Genomic DNA, 20,991 nt, shown 5'->3' on the forward strand with positions numbered 1-20,991 from the left:
TCCAGTAGTAGAAGTGGGGATATTTCCCCCTTTATAGGTTTCTTTTTATCGGTGGTATATATTACTTCAGGATCCTGCAGCAGAGTTCTCTTCAGGTCTCATTTGCCATGCCTGGGTCCCCAGCACTTCCTAAACAATTCAATGACAGGAGAAGGGAGTAACTGTGATAGATGTAGACTGATAGAGACCCTTGCCCTTGCTAGCATCACAGACCCCCTCAGAGGAAGATGAAACCTGAAACAATATCAGAGCACTCCCCAGCAAAGAGGGAGATGGATGTGGGGAGGCAGACCACAATATTTGCTACCATTTTTGTTTTTATTTGTTCGTTTTGTTGCACTAAAGACTCTTCTTCCTGGCCGGGCACTGGCTTACGCCTGTAATTCCCGCACTTTGGGAGCGCAAGGCAGGCAGATTGTGAGGTCAAGAGATCAAGACCATCCTGGTAAACATGGTGAAACCCCGTCTCTACTAAAAATACAGAAGTTAGCTGGGCATGGTGGCGCCTGTAGTCCTAACTACTCAGGAGGCTGAGACAGGAGAATCGCTTGAACCCGGGAGGTGGCGGTTGCAGTTGGCCAGAGATCACACCGCTGCACTACAGCTTGGTGACAGAGTGAGACTCTGTCTCAAAAAAAAAAAAAAAAAAAAAAAAAAAAGACTCTTCTTCCTGATGTGCTGATGTTCTTGAAATATAACTTTCAAGTATTTCAAGTGTATCACACTGGACAGAGTCACAGATGTATCCCATATCTAGCTACTGCAGACTCTATCATTCAGTACAAGCTGTTTAAGCTTTTTTTTTTTTTTTTATTGTCTATGCATGTGTCCTTTTCGTAACAATTAGAGAAAGTAAAATCTTGGATTATTTTTATCTGCTTATTAGTTCTATCATGCTCTGAGAGCAGTATTTCTAAAAGGTGTTATGAATCTAGTAGCATTTCAATGAAATCTGCAATTGCCTGCTGAGTACCCACAACTTTAAAAGCACTGGGTCAAGCACTATGGCTAAGTCTGGCCAAGACATCTGGAAACACTGCCACCATCTGCCCTGGAGCTCAGCCAGACCCCATGGACACTCTAAAGGGGCAGAGTAAGCAGTCCCACTTCAGTGATGCGAGTCATTCAATGTTCCCTGTCAACTACAGTGCCTTTTGGCCTGTTCTGGCCTATTTTACACCAATTTTTCCATTTGATATCTCAGCACTTCTCAGAGGCTGTAGAATGGCTCCCCTAGTATAGGTTCCATCTGAAATAGCAAACTGTGACTCTGAGGAACTCATCACCCTTCATGGCTATTTATGTCAAAAACATGATCCTGGTGCAGTATCTGAATGTTGATTTGTTTCTTATCTGTATTCAGCAAATATTCATTGAATAATTAAAAGAATATTTGTAACCAATTGATATTTCACATGTAAGGTTTTCTCTTACAGCATTTGAAAATGTTGATCATATTGTTTCTTGTGTTACCTGTTTTAACAGTTTATCAGTTCTTGTCAAATAGCCAGCGAATATTATCAACTAACATTTTCAAACAATAATATGTTTTCAAGTAAAGAACTATTCTTAAAAAGCAAGTAGTATTGGCATAATTGCTAGGTTGGTCAAACTTTGTTCTTATCCTTTTAGTTTTATCTATAGATTTGAAAGAGATTAACTTGTTAGAGAATACATTTAGTTAAAAAATGTTTAAAAAGAGAAACCTCAATGATATTTTTATTTTTCAGAAAACTGTGGAATATATTTTCCAGAAATAAAAAGAGATCCAGGCAGATATTTACACAGTTGTCCTGAATCTGTGAAAAAGTGGCTTCGACAGCTAAAGAATGCTGGGAAAATTCTTCTGTTAATTACCAGTTCTCACAGTGATTACTGTAGACTTCTCTGTGAATATATCCTTGGGTAAGTGATGAGTCATTCGGTTTTCATTGTCTTATGAAATACAGATAGCAAATTAGACCAGGGCTTTTTTAAAAGTGTCAGCCATGACCATATCATTATTTTAAGCAATGCTGAGTGACAAGTTGATTTTTTTTTCTGATGACATACCTCAATATCTGCTGACAGCAGCCCAACCAAGTACATTTTAGCAAAGCAATGTTACTTGGGACCAGTATGCTCATAGCTCACCGAATGTCCGGGTTTTAGGTTTTCTAGAAGGTGGTAAACTGTATATCCTTTAGTTTTCCATGAATTTGGTTTCTCATCTTTGGATGATGACTGAGGGACACTGAGTTGTAGGTTATACTCCTCCACAGATACCTGGAGTACAGCCACTTTTTAGTCATTTCAGTGTGGAGCCATGTACTTTACTGTTTAACACAGCCAGGATGGGATTGAATTCATGAAAATGAAGGCAGTATAATTGCATAGACTTTAAAGTAAGACAGCCTTGACTTCAAGCCCCACTCTGCAGTTTACTGTAGTAGGTTTTATAACCTCTTTAAGCTTCAATTTTGTCATCATAAAAATGGTACAGTAATGCCTTGTGGGTATGAGGGGATATTCAAATAGCATAATACAGGTAGAGAATTAGATAGGAATAGTTGATAGACTTCAGTGTGTAAATACTTATTCTTGTGGGCAATACCAGGAAATATCTATGGTCAAAGCAAGATTCCACAGTGAGCTATTAGGTCTCCCCTAATGTTTCCTCAAATTCCATCAAATACCAAATTGCCGTGAGTATGGAGCAAGTTTGAGCCTTAAAACCTACCTTCACCAGCTTTTTTAGCATCATGATTTCCATGTTCTTAGCATGTGTGGCTTTAGTTTGTTCTATGATATGCTTACAATCCGTGAGTAGAATTTCTGCTTTTTGAATAATATATAGGCTGATATATAATAATTCATCCTTTGGGTGAATTAAGGCTAAAGTCCTGGATGTCTTGGAAGGTACCCCTCATAGAGACATCTGCTATCCTAGTAGTGGGCCCACTAACTAAATTTAGATGAACAAAAATGAACTTTAAAATGAACAATTGAGATTTTAATTCCTTTTTTATTAGCATACATAGCTATAGTCTTTCTTCATCTCAATTTCTATTTATTGCTGTTTGATTCATAAAAGTATTCTGGAATGTTGCATAAATATTGTTTCCCCCATTGTAATAGTGAGTCCTTCAGGAGAAGGGCTACCTTTCCTTTGCCATCAGAAATAATCCTTAATATAATGATAAGTACAGATTTAAAATCATTAATTATTATCATATAAAAGTTACCACATTATAAGACTACACTGATTGTCAGATAAAGTATCTTCTTCATATTTGAAGCACTCTCTGAAAGATGACCATGACTTGCTATAATGCTGCTTTCTGTGGGACCCATGTAACACGCAAAATTGTTAACTCTTCAGGCTAACAAAGCCAGCCAGTTGCAGGCCCGCAAATTTGAAGATAGATTTTCCAAATATTTCCAGTTGTTAGAAACTATTGACTTTACTGCCAAAGCCAGCTTGGTACCTAGAGTCTATGTGCTGCTTTCTTTTTTTCCTGATTATGTTTATACTTCAAAGAGTTGTCAGGAAGACTAGTACTCAACCACCTTCTATTTCCAGTGGAATGTTCACCTTAAAGTGTGAGAAAAATATAAAGCATATAAAAGTTAATCAAAAGATAAATGATGCTGTTGTAAAATAGATAAGCAAAGATCAAGTTCTGTTTTATATAGAACTATTCTAATTCTTAAAATAAATTTATGAAAAATTGTGTTGCTTTTAGGAATGATTTTACAGACCTTTTTGATGTTGTGATTACAAATGCACTGAAGCCTGGTTTCTTCTCCCACTTACCAAGTCAGAGACCTTTCCGGACGCTCGGTAAGTTACATTTGGTTTCTTTCTTCTCCTGTATACAGTTGACTAACAACCTTGTGCAGAGCACTGTTGTTACATGCAATGCCATGTCTTCTTTCCTCTCATGGGGAAGAAAAAAGATAATAAACCTATGTTTGTATTAAATTTTACACTACCACTTTATATCACAATTATTTCTTTGCATGTCAGCCTTTCCCTGACTTTAAAAATGAAGGGCATGAACTTCACCTTAGTTTTTAGGACCTAAATAAATGCCTCGATAAATGTTTGAAGGATGGATTACTTGTGATAAATCAGTTGAGTTATTTTCTAGAACAAAAGCACCTGCGGAACACATGAGAATCATAACAAATGAAACATTCCTGTCTCTGGGGAAAGGGAAGGCATTCCTGAAAGGGTATTTAGAATTGTCATTCATGTAGAAGAGACTGATAGGGAGAGAGGTGGAATGAAAGGGATTTACAGGTGAAAAAGAATGATAATAGAGTGAGGTACTCATAGTAGGTGCTCTTGAAATCTTCTTAAATAAATACATAAATGAATAAAAAGCAGAACCTGATCAGTGGTAGAGAAGTTACAGTTTTTGGGGAGTGAAAGACAGTGAGTTTAGTTTTGATATCTGTTGTATCTTTTATTTCTATTTAAGTAGTTTCAAGTAAGCTCAATGATACATTAACATTTGAGGACCATTCAGAAGTTCTCTTAGGAGGGGACCATCTAAAATAAATCCAGGATGGTTAGAAATTGAAACACAGTTAATGGTTGTAAATGCACATAAATGTATAAAAGATTATTAAGAAATAAAATTTATAGATCTACCTAGAAATCTAGCTGTCTTTTAAAGAGAATGATAAAATTAACATACATACATATTATATGCATAATATATATAAGCATCTACCATAATATATGATTTATAATTTTACTTTTGATTAATATGCTTGGCATTATATAACAACCTGGGCCAGGTTGTACTGATATTTAATATACATTTCTCTTTACTTTCCCATGGCCACACATTACCCTGTTCTGAAATAAAATTTAAAATTTTTCAGAAAAGTGTTCAGGTGAATCAGACACATTTAATACATTTATTTAATATGGTAATACAGTATTATTTACTTTGAACTTATTTTTACTGTTCAAAAGCCTGATTCAATTATAGGCATTTGATAGTAGCTCAGTACTCAGTGTTGGGCTTATGAACAGTGAAATCTAAGTGAGGCTCATTGTAGCACGTGTCAAGCACCAAGCCTTTTTCTGTGCACCAGACAGATATGTGAACATGTGAGCACATCAGCAAGTGCAAGGGATGCTTATGGATTTTAGTACGTGTCATGAAGGTAATAACCACCTTATGAGGTACAGTATATGCGGCGGGCTTCCTTAGAGTGGCTGGCCCGGGGCGCTCTGTCCAAAAAGGTTAGGTAAGGTGACTTGCAAGGTGAGCCCTGAGGGACAAGTGATGAGAAGAGCAGAGGAAGAGTGTTCCTGGCACTCTTCATTCATTGGATCAAATGAATGCCAGGGCCCAGTAGGAGATTAGTTTTGTCACATTCTAGTAACAAAGAAGAGACCTGCCATTGTGGCACATGGTCATAGGGTGGGAGGGGGGTGAAGTTAGGGAGGCAGGCACCCTCATAAGCAGTGGAAAGGGGTTTGAATTTTATTCCACAAGTAACCTGAAGCTGTTCCGTTGTTTGAGGCAGAAGAGTGATATAAGAGACTGCTTTGGCTGCTGGGTGGGGAATGGTTTGGGTGTGGGGAAGGATGGAAAGAGGAAGACCTGGCAACTGCAGTGTCACTAGTAAGATACTGTGGTGGTTTGGTCCAGAGCGACAGTACTGGAGGTGGAGAGAGGTAGATACATTTAAGATACATTATGGAGTTGGAAAACACAGGGCTCCATGATACTTAAAGAAACAGCAGATGAAAAGAAAGGAGTAATAAAAGAATAACTTCCAGGTGGTTGATTTTTCTTTTTCCTGAAATGAGCAAGTGAGTAGATGGTGGTACCATTTACAGACTTGGGGAAAAATACAGAGGATAGAGTTATATGGAGCAGGGGTTACATCTATTAAGAACTCGTTTTTCAACATGTTAATTTTGAGATGCTTATGAGTTATGTAACTGTCATTATCAATTAGGAAATTGTATAAATATGCCTGGAGTCCAAGGGAACAAGTCTAGGCTGAAGATATATATTGGGAGTAATCAGCTCATAGATAGGTATTTGAAGCCAGGGGCTTATGTGAAACCAAATATAGAGAGAATGTAGATAGGCAAAAGGCCTAGACCAAGCCCTGACATTCTCTAATATTAAGGATAGAGAAGAAAGAGTGCAGTGTGGCAGCACATAGATTATAGTACGGAAAATAGTAGAGTACGTGTGCAGAAGCCAGAGGAAAGAGGAAAGGGTAGCCAGCTAGTCCAAATGCTACAGAAAAAAAACACTGAAATGAGGAAAGAGAAATCTTCACTGGGGTGGGCAAGATGGAGATCACTAGTGCCTCAGTGAACAGTTGCCATAGAGTGGTGGGATAGAAACTAAATTGCAGTATCTTGAGTACTTCATTGGAGGTATGGAACCAGGGCATATGTACAGCTCTTTCTAGAATTTTAGCTCTGAATGTGGTCAAAGAATTGAGGTTTTAGCTGGAAGACAGTGTAGCATTAAGGGCATATTTTATTTTTTTAAGATAGAAGATACTGGAATATGCATATGTGGTGGTGAGAATGATCTAGTACAGTGGTTTTCAAAGGTGGCAGTTTTGCCCTTCATTGCAAATTTGGCAATGTCTGGAGACATTTTTGGTTGTCACAACTTGGCAGGGGGGTAGAGGCTAGGTGTGCTGCTAAGCAGCCTACAACACACAGGACAGCACCCCCCAACGACAAAGAATTATCTAGCCCCAAATCTCAGTAGTGCCAAGGCGAAGAAACCCTAGTCTAGTAGAAAGAAATAGATCGGTGTTGTTTTTATATATTGGTTTAAAGTCTTATATAATAAAATCCTTGATATTAAGGAATAATTTGTTATCAAGGATTCTGATAGTATTCTTATAATTAAACCAGAAAAAAATTTAAATGTTTTTCCCCACTTTACAAACTTACATTTAAATATGTAAGTAAGTACCCAATAAAATTTGCTTTTATTTTTATTTTTGTGGGGTTTGCATATTTTGTTCTAAGAAAATCTATACCCCTTGTATACCTATAGTAGTATTTATGCCATTCCATAAGATTTTTATTAAAATTTCACACAAAGACACAAATAATGGGAAACTGCACATTAAAAAATACCAAGGTTTTTTTAACATATTGGAAATTATAAATGCATTAACTATGTTGATAATTTACAGCATTTTATGTAGTTTTTCTCTATATAATTGAGAGTATCCTGAGATAAAAGGGTGGAGTGTTTAAAAAATGATTACTTTAGAAGTAACTATCTTAAGACTTCTGTGCAGTATTTTCTGTTAGTTGTACAGTACAACTGGATTTGAGGGCTGACATAATGATGTTTATTGAAACTACATCTTTAAATATTATACTCATCAAAAGACTCGAAAGTCTTTTTGACTGAATTTATGGTATGGAAATATTAGGAATCTAAACTTTAAAAATAAGCACATCCTGATAATAAATATACCATTTTAAAAAATTGTTTTACATTCTGGGTTGTATAAAAACTTAGTTTTTTAATTTCTACTTTCTCTAATTTGTATTTCATTTATTTTTTAATTGACAAGTAAAAATTATATATTTATGTTGTACAACATGGTATTTTGATATATATATGCATTGTAGAATGGCTAAATGATACTATTTAAATAAGTATTACCTCACATTATCATTTTTTTGTGTATGGTAAGAACACTTAAAATCTATTCTCTTAGTAAATTTTAAATATACAATGTATTATTTTTAACTCTACATTATATACAATATATTTCTTGGATTTATGGATTTATTCCTCCTAACTGAAATTTTGTGTCCTTTGACCAACATCTCCCAAAACCCCTACCCCTAGCCTCAGATAACCACCATTTTACTTTCTGATTCCATGAGTTTGACTTTTTTACATTCCAAATGTAAGTGAGATCATATGGTATTTGTCTTTCTGTACCTGGCTTATTTTGCTTAACATTGTGTCCTCCAGGTTCATCCATGTTGTCACAATTAACAAGATTTCTTTCTTTTTAAGGTCAAATAGTATTCCATTATGTATATATACGATATTTTCTTTATCCTTTAATCTGCTAATGGACATTTAGGTTGATTTCATATCTTGACTATTGTGAATAATGCTGTAATGAACATGGGAGTGCAGATAGCTCAACATACCAATTTCATATATTTTGGATATATACTCAGTACTGGGGTTGCTGGATCATATGATAGTTCTATTTTTAATTATTTTGAGGAACTGCTACACTTTTTTCCATAATGGCTAAACTAATTTACAGTCCCACCAAGAATGTACAAGGATTCCCTTTTCTCCACATGCTCTTTAAAACTTATCTTTTGTCTTTTTGATAATAGCCATTCTAATAAGTATGAGGTGATAGCTCATTGTGGTTTTAATTTGTGTTTCCCCGATGATTAGTGACATTGAGCACTTTTTATATTGCTGCTAGATATTTGTATATCTTTTTGAGAAATGTCTCTTCAGGTCCTTTACTTATTTTTTAAATTGGATTATTTGTTGCCTTACTGTTGAGTTGAGTTCTTTTTATGTTTTGGATATTAACCCCTTATCAGAAGTATGCTTTGCAAATATTTTCTACCATTCTACAGATTGTTTTCACTTTGTTGACTGTTTTCTTTGCGGTTGCATAGCTTTTTAGTATTATGTAATCTCATTTGTCTATTTTTGCTTTTGTTGTCTGTGCATTTGGGGATATAGCCAGAAAGTCTTATAAAAATTTCATTTTAACTAGCAGTCTACTGTGTTTCATTCTCCTCTGTGGTTTTAGAGATGAAAAATCTGGATTGATTAAGCAGGACCCAAAGTCCTACCAGTCTCTGTAATGAAGACTGTGAAGTGCCTAGCAATCTCAGCATATATAGGATTTCATGCTTTTTGTGCAGATATTTAGAAAAGTTTACCTCATTTTGTCCGGGCACGGTGGCTCACGCCTGTAATCTCAGCACTTTGGAAGGCCGAGGCGGATGGATCACCTGAGGTCGGGAGTTTGAGACCAGCCTGAGCAACATGGAGAAACCCCATCTCTACTAAAAGTACAAAATTAGCCAGGCATGGTGGCACATGCCTGTAATCCCAGCTACTAGGGAGACTGAGGCAGGAGAATCGCTTGAACCTGGGAGGCGGAGATTGCGGTGAGCCAAGATCACGCCATTGCACTCCAGCCTGGGCAACAAGAGTGAAACTTCGACTCAAAAAAAAAAAAAAAAGAAAAGTTTACCTCATTTTTATCACATCCAGGAGGGCTAGATGTCTACGGTTCTTTCCAGCCTTTGTTTTCTGGGCCTCTGATTTAAAATATTTCAGTGGAAGAATATTTTTTAGAATTAAACCAAAATACTTTATTCTATTTAGAATGCAAAAAAGATTGCCAGAACTATTACTAATTACAAGATTGTACTGCACATATTTTAAAATCCCTCCTTCATTACATTCTATGCGTTTATTCTCCTGCTGATTCTGATTCTTCGGCTACCTCTAACTGCTTTACCTCCGTTTCTACTACCTTTCCCTTTTAATGTTGATATTCCCTAGCATTCTATATTTGGCTTTCCTTTCTTCTGTTGTCCTTCAGCTCACTACCACTGGGAAGGTTTTAACTATCATCTGTATACTGATAGTTGACATTTCCTTATCTCTGGGCTTCACATTTCTCTGACCTTCAGAAGCCTATTTCTATCTGTCTTCTAAAATCTTCACATCCCACAGCCCCAGAGTCGCAGGAAACTTGATATGCTTGCAACAGCTAATTAAATCCCCATCCCATTTTAGCATGCCGCTCTTCCCATATTCCATAATTACATTTTAGCTACTTTTCCAAGCACAGACCTTAACCAAGCTAGTAAGCAAAAACCACAATTACTTTTGCACTAACGTAAAAAAATCAGTCATCCTCATTCCTTCCCTCCCTTTTAAGTTGTCCTTCCGTTTGCTCAGGTTTGTCCTTACTACATTCCCACTACTGCCCGTATCATCCCTTGTGTGAAATGGCACAATATTTAAGTCATTGCTCCAAATGGTTAAAGTAGAGTTAATACAATTGAGCTTGCTGGGATGGAAGGCACAGCGAGTCAATCACGAAACACAGCATGGCCTTAGCGAGTTGCACAGGTTTGACGTCAGCGGTTGTCACGGTAACAGGGGCGAAGCTGCTGATACCAGGGTCAGTCAGGACTGAGCTCCTCCCGCCAGTCTGATTCGTGCCAGTGCTTAAGGATGTATGGAGGGGAGAAGCGGCTTCCAAGCAAAATCTTCTTCCTCTCTTTTCTCTATCACTGCGTCACCAGATCCTCGCCAGTGCTGAGGGCGGGGATACGGGGAATCTCTGTCTTGCAAGATTAAATTATTATTGGAGAGGGAACGTGTCTGCCTTGTTCACTGCAGTGTCGCCAATGCTGCTTAGCTCAGTTCCTGCCCCTGCCCACCATTGGGAGAATCATGATCCAACTCTCTCTCTTCTCTCTCTTTTCTCTTCTCTCTCTCTCTCGGCCTTAGCTGTCACCAGTACACTGACTCTGACTCCCAGTTCTTTCCCTGAGACCTGTTTTCCTGAGTCTCATACGCAGTTCCTCGTCCACACTAGGCAGCTCCACTCAGTGTTCTGAAATCAAGCTTGAGATTCTCCTTCTGCCTAGAAACCACAAACAACCAAACATGCTGGTCACCTTGTGTGTCTTCCTTACCTAACCATCTATTAGAATTCTCCAGCTGATAACCTCCGTTGTCTTTACCCTTTTACCTCCAGTATGCTATGCATTAAATCCTGCTTAATATACCTGGAAAATTTCTCATCTCTGTCCTCCTTTCCCTTTCCACTAGGCTATCTAACCCCTCCCTAACCCCTTTTCAGACACTTTTCATTAGCACAGACTTCTATTTTTGAGTTCTTTAAAATTTCCCACATCTTTTTTATTAATTACTTAGGCACAAATATATTTAATCACATGCACACAGTATCTCATTGGCTTCCATTCCTTGTAGCATCCTAAGGCTAATTGTACAATCTGGTTCCTAAATTACCTTTCCATCCTCCTTAACTTACTCCATAAAAGTATTCTTCTTTACTCCTACTGAAATGATTGCCTTTTATTCTTATATCAAGTTTTTGTTCTCACTATTCTGTCAACATCAGTGTTTCTCAGACTTTAATGTACACATGAATCACCTAGAGATCTTGTTAAAATGGAGATTCTGATTCAGAGGCCTTGGTGAAACCTTACATTCTGCATTTCTGAATAACTTGTCTGGTGAAGCAGACGCTACTGGTTGGAAGACCACACTTTGAGTGGCATAGATATGTGTAGAATGCCTTCTGCCTTTCCTCTCTGGTGACTTCCTACCTCTTATTTAAGGTCAAACATACAAATAACATTTTCTTTGCAATACCTTCCTTCTGCAGGTCCAGTCAGAGCTGTTTCTTTCTCTGTATTGTTTAGTGTTTTCACGTGGCTACAGTTGGGAAATTGTCTGATGAACTTTGTCACTGGATATTAGTGCTGAGGGGTGCAGCTGTGTGCAGGAATCTTTCTGTCTTTAGCACAATTCCAGCAACATTAAAAGCTCCCAAAATGAAAGAGGCTGAATCCATCAGCGAACTAGTCAGCTCCATCTCTACTAAACATACAAAAAATTAGCTGGGCATGGTGACGGGTGCCTGTAATTCCAGCTACTCAGGAGGCTGAGGCAGGAAAATCGCTCAAACCCAGGAGGCAGAGGTTGCAGTGAGCTGAGATGGCGCCATTGCACTCCAGCCTGGGCAATAAGAGCAAAACTCCATTTCAAAGGAAAAAAATAAGAACTATGAATGAATGGTAAACACCCCCCCCACAAACTAAAGTAGATAAGGGTAAGAATCACACTTTTTCTTTAATTGTATAATTTTCCTGTTATAGCCCCCAACACAGGCATTTTACTAGACCTTTTACTTGAAAAATGTCTTACCTGTCCATGCTAAGAAACAGACAATGTATGTATGAAAATGTACAACTGGAGAAAAAAAAGTCTAGCCCAGAATTGAGGAAGGGATTTATAAAAGTAAAAATGAACTGTTCAGTCAAATTTACATATATACAGAAAGGAATCCTAGAAATAAAAATTGTAAATATATTTTAATCATAATTCATTATTTAGTAACCTCTAACAAGTCAGAGGTTGCCACCAGAATATAAGCATCCTTAGAGAAGAGACCCTAAGTATGCTTAGGGCAGAGACTTGGGCCATCTCATTCACTGCTATACCCCGACTGACTAAAACAGTCTGTGAAATATAGTAAAAACGAAAGAATGAGACGAGAAAGAAAATGAATTGTATTTCTAGCTCAGATTCTGTTTGACTCCACCAGGCTGTGCAGATCCACTCATGTTTGTGACTTTTTACTTGTAACAGAAAAACAGTGGCAACAACCCACATGTCTATCTATAGAGGACTATTATTAATAAATAAATAATAGAACATGTATAAAATAGAATGAAATGCACATATTTTAAAAGGAGGTAGATTACACTATGCTAGCTATAAAATAGTTTAAAAATAGCAAGTTGCAGAGCCTCATGCAGATTATTCTAATATTAGCATTTAAAAGTATTTTAAAATTATTAGTATTATATTAGTTTGCTAGAGCTACCATAACAAAATACCACAATCTAGATAGCTTGAACAATGTATTTTATGTCTTTGCAGTTCTGCAGGCTGTGAAGTCTGAAGCCAGGTTGTAGCAGGATTGGTTTCTTCTAAGGCCTCTCTCTTCTTGGTTTGTAGACGGTTGTTTTCTGCCTGTGTCTTCACATAGTCTTTCTTCTGTGTCTATCTGTGTCCTAATCTCATCTTCTTATAAGGAGACCGTATTGGATTAGGTCCACCCTGAGAGTCTCATTTTAATTTAATCCAGCCTTTAAAGGCTGCATTTCTAAATAGTCACATTCTGATATACTAGGGGTTATTATTTTAACTTATGATTTGGGGAGGAGCATAATTCAGGCCATGGCAGGTATATATATATATATATACTGAAACTCATCAAATTGTATGCTTTAAATACATTCAATTTATTGTATGTTGGTTATGTCTCAACAAATGTGTAAAAACATGGAGGAAAGGAATATGCTCATATTCGTATTTGCTTTTATGTGCATAAAAGAGTGATTGCCTTTTGCAGAAAAGGTGAGTGCATACCAGATAGCGTTCAAAAATAAGACTTTTTAAAAATATGTAAATATATTACCGATTCAGAAAAAATCTCATAAATACATATTTTTAAACATTAATAAAGTAATGACACCAAGCGCTTTGGGAGTTTAGGAGAGGCAGCAGTCACTGTGAGTTGAGGTTAGAGATTCTGGCCTACAAAACTTATCACAGGTTCTGCTCTCTGTGGTAAGTTTCGCTTAGCTTTATTCAAGATTGTCAGTCTAGCCTTGACTGTATCATTGTCCCATATCTACTTTGTAACTGTTGTACTGTCAAAAACTTTACTGTTTTTTAAACTCATCTTGTCCGTGTGTTCTTACACTAAGAAAATAAAAAGATTTACTTCATTGTAGTAAAACATAGCTATATTTAGGAATAAATTACAGTTTCCAAGAGAGCTTTAGTTTTATTTATTTGCCTAAATTGATTGCTCCTCCATCTCTTTATCCAACTTCATTTGTTTCTTAACTTCATTAGGTCAGTTTTTTGGTAGTTTGTAGGCTGAAAGAAAGGGTTTGAGCTTTGTTCTCCTATGAGTTTTCTCCTTTACAGTTATTTTATAACCCAAACATCTATTAGTGATTAAGTTAAAGGATTTGAGGAATAATTTGTGTATCTTGTAGAGCTTTGGTATAGAAAATTGTCCTAACAATATATTTTTATAGAAAAATGTTTTCAATTAATACATTTTACCTAACTGTTAAGACTGCTTTAAATTAAAGCTGGGACAGTGGAATTTTAGGAAAATAATACAGGTTTGCTTTTCTACGAGATAAAGCTTTTTATCAGTGAATTTGGGAGAGACATTGTGAAAATAGTAAACTATAAAATTCAATTCAAAGGGCATTCTAAAGCCCTCCTTCTTTTCTTCATTCATTGCTGACCTGTTTTCAATATAAATGGAAGATTGTAACAGCACTAAATTTGGGCCTTATATAAAGATGTCATAGGGAGTTGGCTGAGGCTCCATCCTAAGTGAGAATTGTTAGTTTGCGAGTGTTCTCAGGGATAACAGATAAAGGTTTATTCTGTGCTATAGTTATTTCCTGTTTGTGGCAATACCATGGGACACATTCAGGTCCAGGAATCCAAATTCGGAAATGCTCTCTGGGAGTATCATCTTACTTTGTCTTCTAGCCCTAATTTGAAATTCTTTGGAATAAGGAGGCAAAGTGCATTCTTGTCCTGGCTCTTATTATAACATTTCAGTGACTTTGGGCAGATTCCTTAACTTTTTCAGATATCAATTTATTCACCTGTAAATTGAAGGGATTATAGCTAAGACTTCTTAAGCACTTCCTTTGTGGCAGACACTTTTCCATGTGCTCTATTTTTATCTGCATTAATTTATTTATACAACCACTCTGTGAGGTAAGCATTGTTTTTAGCCCCATTTTAAAACTGTGGAAGCAAATTATCATCACCATCTATCCCCTTTGTCTTCATTTTTTTCTATATCTTCTAACATTATCTTTCTATATCTTCTAACTTTTTTTGTTTTTGTTTTTGTTTGAGACAGAATCTCGTTTATCACCCAGGCTGAAGTCCAGTGGCGCTATCTCGGCTCACTGCAATCTCCGCCTTCCAGGTTCAAGCAATTCTCCTGCTTCAGCCTCCCGAGTAGCTGGGACTACAGGCACGCGCCACCATGCCCGGCTAATTTTTTGTATTTTTAGTAGGGACAGGGTTTCACCATTCTGGCCAGGCTGGTCTTGAACTCCTGACCTCATGATCCACCTGCCTCAGCCTCCCAAAGTGCTGGGATTACAAGCGTGAGCCACCATGCCTGGCCCTTCTAACATATTTTTAATTAAACTTTTTAAAATCAATATCCTCATTGTACTCTTTGCAGGACACTGTTTTTTGGGTTGGGGTGGGGGTTGTTTTTAGACAGGGTCTACTTCTGTCAACCAGCGGGGAGTGTGGTAACGTGATCTCGGCTCACTGAAACCTCTTTCTCTGGGCTCAAGCTATCCTCCCACCTCAACCTCCCAAGTAGATGGGACTACAGGTGTGCAACCCTATACCCAGTGAATTTGTGTATTTTTTGAAGAGACTGTGGTTTCACCATGCTGACCAGGTTGGTCTTGAACTCCTGGACTCAAGCAGTCTGCCTGCCTCAGATTCCCAAAGTGTTGGGATTACAGGTATGAGCCACCATGCCCAGCGTACATTTTAAAATATTATGTAAAGATAGAGATTTATGTAACTATTTTCAATTGACCTTATAAAGAAGTACAGTGCCCTATCTAAATAATGTAAAAAATGTTTATTTGGGTTTATAAACACTGTGCTTGAAACTTCCCTGAGTTTGTTCATCTGCACTGTACAGCTTCCACTTCAGTTCTGTGGCTTTCACAGTCCGAACAGGCTCTCTACTGCAGGAATTAATACTTCTCTGAGTCTTGCAGCTTCCTAGCTGTGAAGGCTCTGCCAAAACCCTCAGCTTCAGCTGCCCTTGTAGATTAATTATTCGTTAAGGCAGCCTCCAGTATAGGGGCTGGAAACAGGGAGGGGAGGTAATGTTTGTATAAAGTGAATTTTTTGTTTTGACTTGATTTGGGGTTTTTTGCTTCCTATTAGATTACTGAGTCTCAACATTTAAGAAATTATGATACTATGGATTTTTTAAAATTTTTTCATAAGTAGTAGAAAGATTATCTTCCCATTATCCTTGCAAAGTACGCATCTACATATCAACTGAGTCTTTTCAGAAATATTGCTGTAAATTATTCATTTTCCAATTGCCATCAAATCCACATTACTTGCATAGTAAGACATTTCAGTAAATAAATAGACATCAGAAGTGATCACTTTTTACTGTGTTTCTCCAGGAATATGCTGAATCTTCTTAGACCCTTTTATTGTTAGGCTAGTACATGATTTTTGCTTCCTATCTATTCTTTCTTTAAAGAATAGTGGGATTTTCATTTAATTTTGCAGAAGAATTTTAAAATGGCTGCTGAAATGGCAGCAAGATAGGCATAAATATTTATTGAACATAAGCTGCTAGTTGCTATGATTTGGCTTTAATTATCTATAAATGTAGTTTTAGAATTGTGTTTAAAATATCTGAAGTTATGCAGAAATGCACCTTAATATTGTGATATATTTGACTCATTTTGTAGTAGAATTAATAAATTATATTTCATTTCAGTTATAATGACCCATCTTTAATTTGTAAATCTTAAATTCTCTAGTACCAGATTCAAGATGTTTTATGTTATAAACTAAGCAAAAATTTAATGTTGTTGTCTGTGACTTTTACCTATAGTTTCTTTAGGGAAAATTTGATTTTAGTTAAAGGTACTAATATTGCCAGAGATGTATTTTTAATGACTGACTTACCCATCTTTGCCTCCTTTCTAAACCCTTTGTTTTCTCCCTGTCCTACTCCAGGGCTGATGTGCAACAAAGCCAATGCAGCTTAAGCTTTAAGACCCCCTCATTTATCTCTTTCAAATCCTATCAGGGACCATGGTAATTTTGTATTAATACTGTATTTGTTCTCTTAAAGAGGACCCTTCTAATTACATAAGCTTCTGTATACACACAACCTCTGTATCCAACACAGGATTGTATCTTATAAGATTCTTCTTAGTGGCACAGCAGAGAGGACCAAAAAAGTGTGGGGAATAAACCTATTTAAAATCAGAAATCATATAATTGATGGGAGAAAAAGGAGGTTATATTTTTCCATACAGTTTGCAAAGCTGTATCAACAGCTACCAAAGTCTCTGCTGATATATCATGTATTTCATAAAACCTTACTCAGTCTTCCTTTATCATCGTGCTGGTAGGCGGATTCTCTTCAGCTTTTCAGCTCGTGTACAAGTAATAGAATAGTGGGCAAAATTCAGAGAGGAAGACTCTTTCACCAGCCCTGCTTTAACAGGAGTGGGAAGGTAATGTGCTGGGAGAGGACAACTTGGAATGATCCACAAACTTGTGCTTTGGCATCAGATAGTCCTTTCATTCCCCACCACCCCCCCAAGCTGGTACTAGGGTAAAGCATTTGAGGCATCAAGGGTGCAAAATTTACATCTGAATATGATAGACTACTAATTAAAAACTTATCTCCCTCACCCTCAATTCTAAAAAATTAACACCTAATGACTTTCATTGTGTTGTTTATTTGGTAAACCATTTTGTAGTAGTAGGGGCCTGATGTCAAGCAGATGTCTATCTAATCACCGAATAAATCACTTACCAGCATTGAGATCCTGGGCAAAATAACTTCCCGGAACTTTATTTTCCCCAAGTAAGAAGGCCATAGGATTAAAAAGTATATACCTTTAAGGGCCTTATAATATGTAGGTACCACTGAATGTCAGCTCCTTTCCCCACAAGGTTCTTGTTGGTACATGTCCTGCAGCCATGCCCTAAGTGTGGTCTGCCCAACTGGCTACTCTCGCTTGATTAAAAAGTATATGATTGTCAAACTGTATTTTCAGAGAATGATGAGGAGCAGGAGGCGCTGCCATCTCTGGATAAACCTGGCTGGTACTCCCAAGGGAACGCTGTCCACCTCTATGAGCTTCTGAAGAAAATGACTGGCAAACCTGAACCCAAGGTATTTTCCAGTTGAGGAGAAGCCCTCAGCGCCCACTTGCAGACATAAGCAGTTGTGAACTGCCAAACCTCTCCTAATTCTTCTGCTTAAATAAGCCTTTCCTTTGTCAGTGTAGACAGGCTGTCTATCTGTGATAGAGAAGAGCAAGGATTCCAGGCAGGGCACCACAGATTAGGGGGTGTGTGAGTGTGTAGGATGCCTGTGGAATGTTAATCCTGATAACAATCCATCCAAAAAGTTTTCATATATAAAACAAACAACTGAAATTATGCTACAGACTAGCTTAAAGATACACTTGTTTTTGACAGCATGATCACGTTGTTGATGTTGGACACTGGTGCATTTCTAACAGCAGAACCCTTTCTTCTAAGAAAATATTTACCAGAATTTCTGTGAGCTGAGAGATCATGGGGTAACAGAGCCCTGCTCCATTGGCTGTCACCATGCCACAGTCCCCTGGGGACTCCTGAGGGTTAATGGATGGAGCAGTCTGACTTGCAGATGCTGATTCTCATATCCCTTAACTCTGTTTTCACATCTGAAAATTGAGAGGTATGGACTCAGTCAATGGAGTTTTGCTTCAGACTACCTAGGGAACTTTCCAGCTTCAACATGCCTAGCCCCACTCTCACAGATTCTGTTTCAACCAATCTGAAGTTGGGCCCAGAAACTCTCTTGAAAAGTGGTTGTGATTTGCACTTTTAATAATCTCTAATCCACAAGTTGTCTCTAATACCTCACCAGCTCCTCAACTGCAGGGGCCATTTTATTAATAATTGTAAACATCTATGTAAACATATAGGTTCACTTCTTTAGGAAAATTGAATAAAATCACTTATTTCACCTTATCCTCTCTTCCACCTGTGAATGTGTTGTATAACTTCTTAAGACAAATCTGGCACCCTGTGAATCAAATGAGACAAGTTGATGGTCACCTGTGAGGTTATTAAAGACATTTAAGCTGTTTATGCAGTTTTTGATTGTCATATTCTGATGCCTGTTGAGAAATTTTCTTCTTCTTTATATGAAATAAATGCCACTCTCTTTCACAATTCTATGCCTCAAACAGCATCTGCTATCTGTCTTACAGGTTGTTTATTTTGGTGACAGCATGCATTCAGACATTTTCCCAGCTCGTCACTATAGTAATTGGGAGACAGTCCTCATCCTGGAAGAACTCAGAGGGGATGAAGGCGCGAGGAGTCAGAGGCCTGAGGAGTCAGAGCCTCTAGAGAAGAAAGGAAAATATGAGGTTAGGGTTCCCTGCATCTCTTTCCTTGAAAGAAAAATATTTATGTTTGAAAGCTAAAGTATCTTTATACTACTTGACTCCAAAATTGTCCTGGTCAGGCTGAACGCCATCATGTTAAAAAAAAAAAAAAAGACTAATAATTTGAAACTTTGTACTAATTTTATTGACTTCATGTTCTATTTATACTGAAAGCAATAAATAATAATCCCATCCTCATTCCTTTCTAAAAAATAAATACTAAATAAGAAAATTAGACCAAGTTGTTTTTTAACTACCCTTTAGACATCATCACCATCATAATAGAATTACAGAGTTATTTTTATTGTAGGGAAAAAAATTCTCTTTCTAGGTTGCTCTGTTTGGGCTGGTTTTCAGATAATAACTAACTGACCATATAAAAAGCTAGTTTCTGTTTAAAATAAAGGATACTTCATAATAAGGAGGAAATATTATTCCTGTTCCAAAAACTTAATGTGTGCCCAAAGCCTATTTGTAGATTCCTACAGGGTTTCAAAGTTTTTATTTACTTCATAGACAAAAAAGTTATGAGATTGAACATTGGTTAATCACCATTTTAATTATTCTGTTCTCTTGTTTCAGGGACCAAAAGCAAAGCCTTTAAATACTTCATCTAAAAAATGGGGTTCTTTTTTTATTGATTCAGTTTGGGGACTGGAAAATACAGAAGACTCCTTGGTTTATACATGGTCTTGTAAGAGAATCAGTACTTACAGCACTATTGCAATTCCAAGTATTGAAGCAATTGCAGGTAAGGGGGAACATACCTATAAAGCTTCATCTGTTACTAGACAATAATGACCAGTACTAGAATTCTTGTCTTTAAGAAAAAGAAATCTTCCCACAACATTGATTTATCTTTGGGGAAAACATCTTCTAGATATGGAACCTAGGTAATTAGGACCAGCACTTCTGTGGGAGGCAACTACAAAAGCTCGACAATTTATTTTTTTTAAAATTCAGCTTGGAGGCATATTATAAATTTAGGGAAGAGTTACCAGGACAAGCTGCTGAGGAGGCCCAGTAAGGGGAACCTCGCATTTGAGGCTACTTTTCCCCCTGGGTGTTTGCTGATTCTGGAGAGGGCACCACAGAGGGTGAGTGGGCCTTTCAGTAACTTCATGAATCTACAGGAATAGGAACTGGAGGAGAGGGCCTGCCTGAGGAGGGGTGGGTCTGGTGAACTCCCTCAATCTATGTTGAGGCCCTGAAGTGCTTTACTTTAGAGTAAGGATGAATTGAGAAGAAATCTCCATTTTCACAGGAACTAAAACTCAGCTTGAAATCAGCTGAATACCTAAAATTGGATTGAGGAGATTCCAAATTAGTAGTGCCCCAATATATTAGTAGAAACAAATATAGATTCTCTTTTGAGGAGGATAACATCATTCTAGGACTCAAATTATTTCTAAAAATAATTCATATAAAATTCAGCACATAATGAAAAATAGCCAGGCACATAAAGATTTGAGACCACACTAACAGAAATAACCATGCTTATTATAGTCAAATACGGAAACGGAAGGAATGAGAAATTTGGTAGAGACAAAAACTATGGTATAAACTGTGATATAAAAAGAATGGAGATTTCAGAATTTAAATATTTAAAAAATGAAATTAAGAACTTAACAGGTGGATTTAATAGCAAATTAGACAGAGATGAAAAGTCACTTAGTGCACTGGAAATCAGGTCAAAAGAACATATTTGGAATGAAACAGTAACAGAAAAATCATAAAAGGTACAGAAGAGAGACTGAGACATAAAAGATATAGTAAGAAGGAGTAAGGTTTCTATACGGCCAGCCTTCTGTATTCTCGGGTTTCACATTTTCAGATTCAACCAGCTGTGGATAAAAATTATTCAGAAGAAAAAAACAAACATAATACAACAATTTAAAATGTTACAAATTTTTAAAAATACAGTATAACTACAT

At 37.0% G+C, this 20,991-nt stretch overlaps 1 protein-coding gene across 2 annotated transcripts in view; it reads left to right on the top strand.

The window, feature by feature from the left end:
• NT5DC1 (5'-nucleotidase domain containing 1) overlaps positions 1–20,991 on the top strand; it is a 148,694-nt gene that overhangs the window by 120,505 nt on the left and 7,198 nt on the right. For both annotated transcript variants that reach the window (XM_008007276.3, XM_038000994.2), the window contains exons 7-11: positions 1,731–1,905; positions 3,726–3,823; positions 17,669–17,787; positions 18,878–19,039; positions 19,640–19,808. In XM_008007276.3, coding sequence (XP_008005467.1) covers positions 1,731–1,905; positions 3,726–3,823; positions 17,669–17,787; positions 18,878–19,039; positions 19,640–19,808 — 723 coding nt within the window. The remainder of the gene's footprint in view (positions 1–1,730; positions 1,906–3,725; positions 3,824–17,668; positions 17,788–18,877; positions 19,040–19,639; positions 19,809–20,991) is intronic.

The sequence above is a fragment of the Chlorocebus sabaeus genome, chromosome 13, assembly GCF_047675955.1.
Source record: "Chlorocebus sabaeus isolate Y175 chromosome 13, mChlSab1.0.hap1, whole genome shotgun sequence".
Classification (NCBI taxonomy): Eukaryota; Metazoa; Chordata; class Mammalia; order Primates; family Cercopithecidae; genus Chlorocebus; species Chlorocebus sabaeus.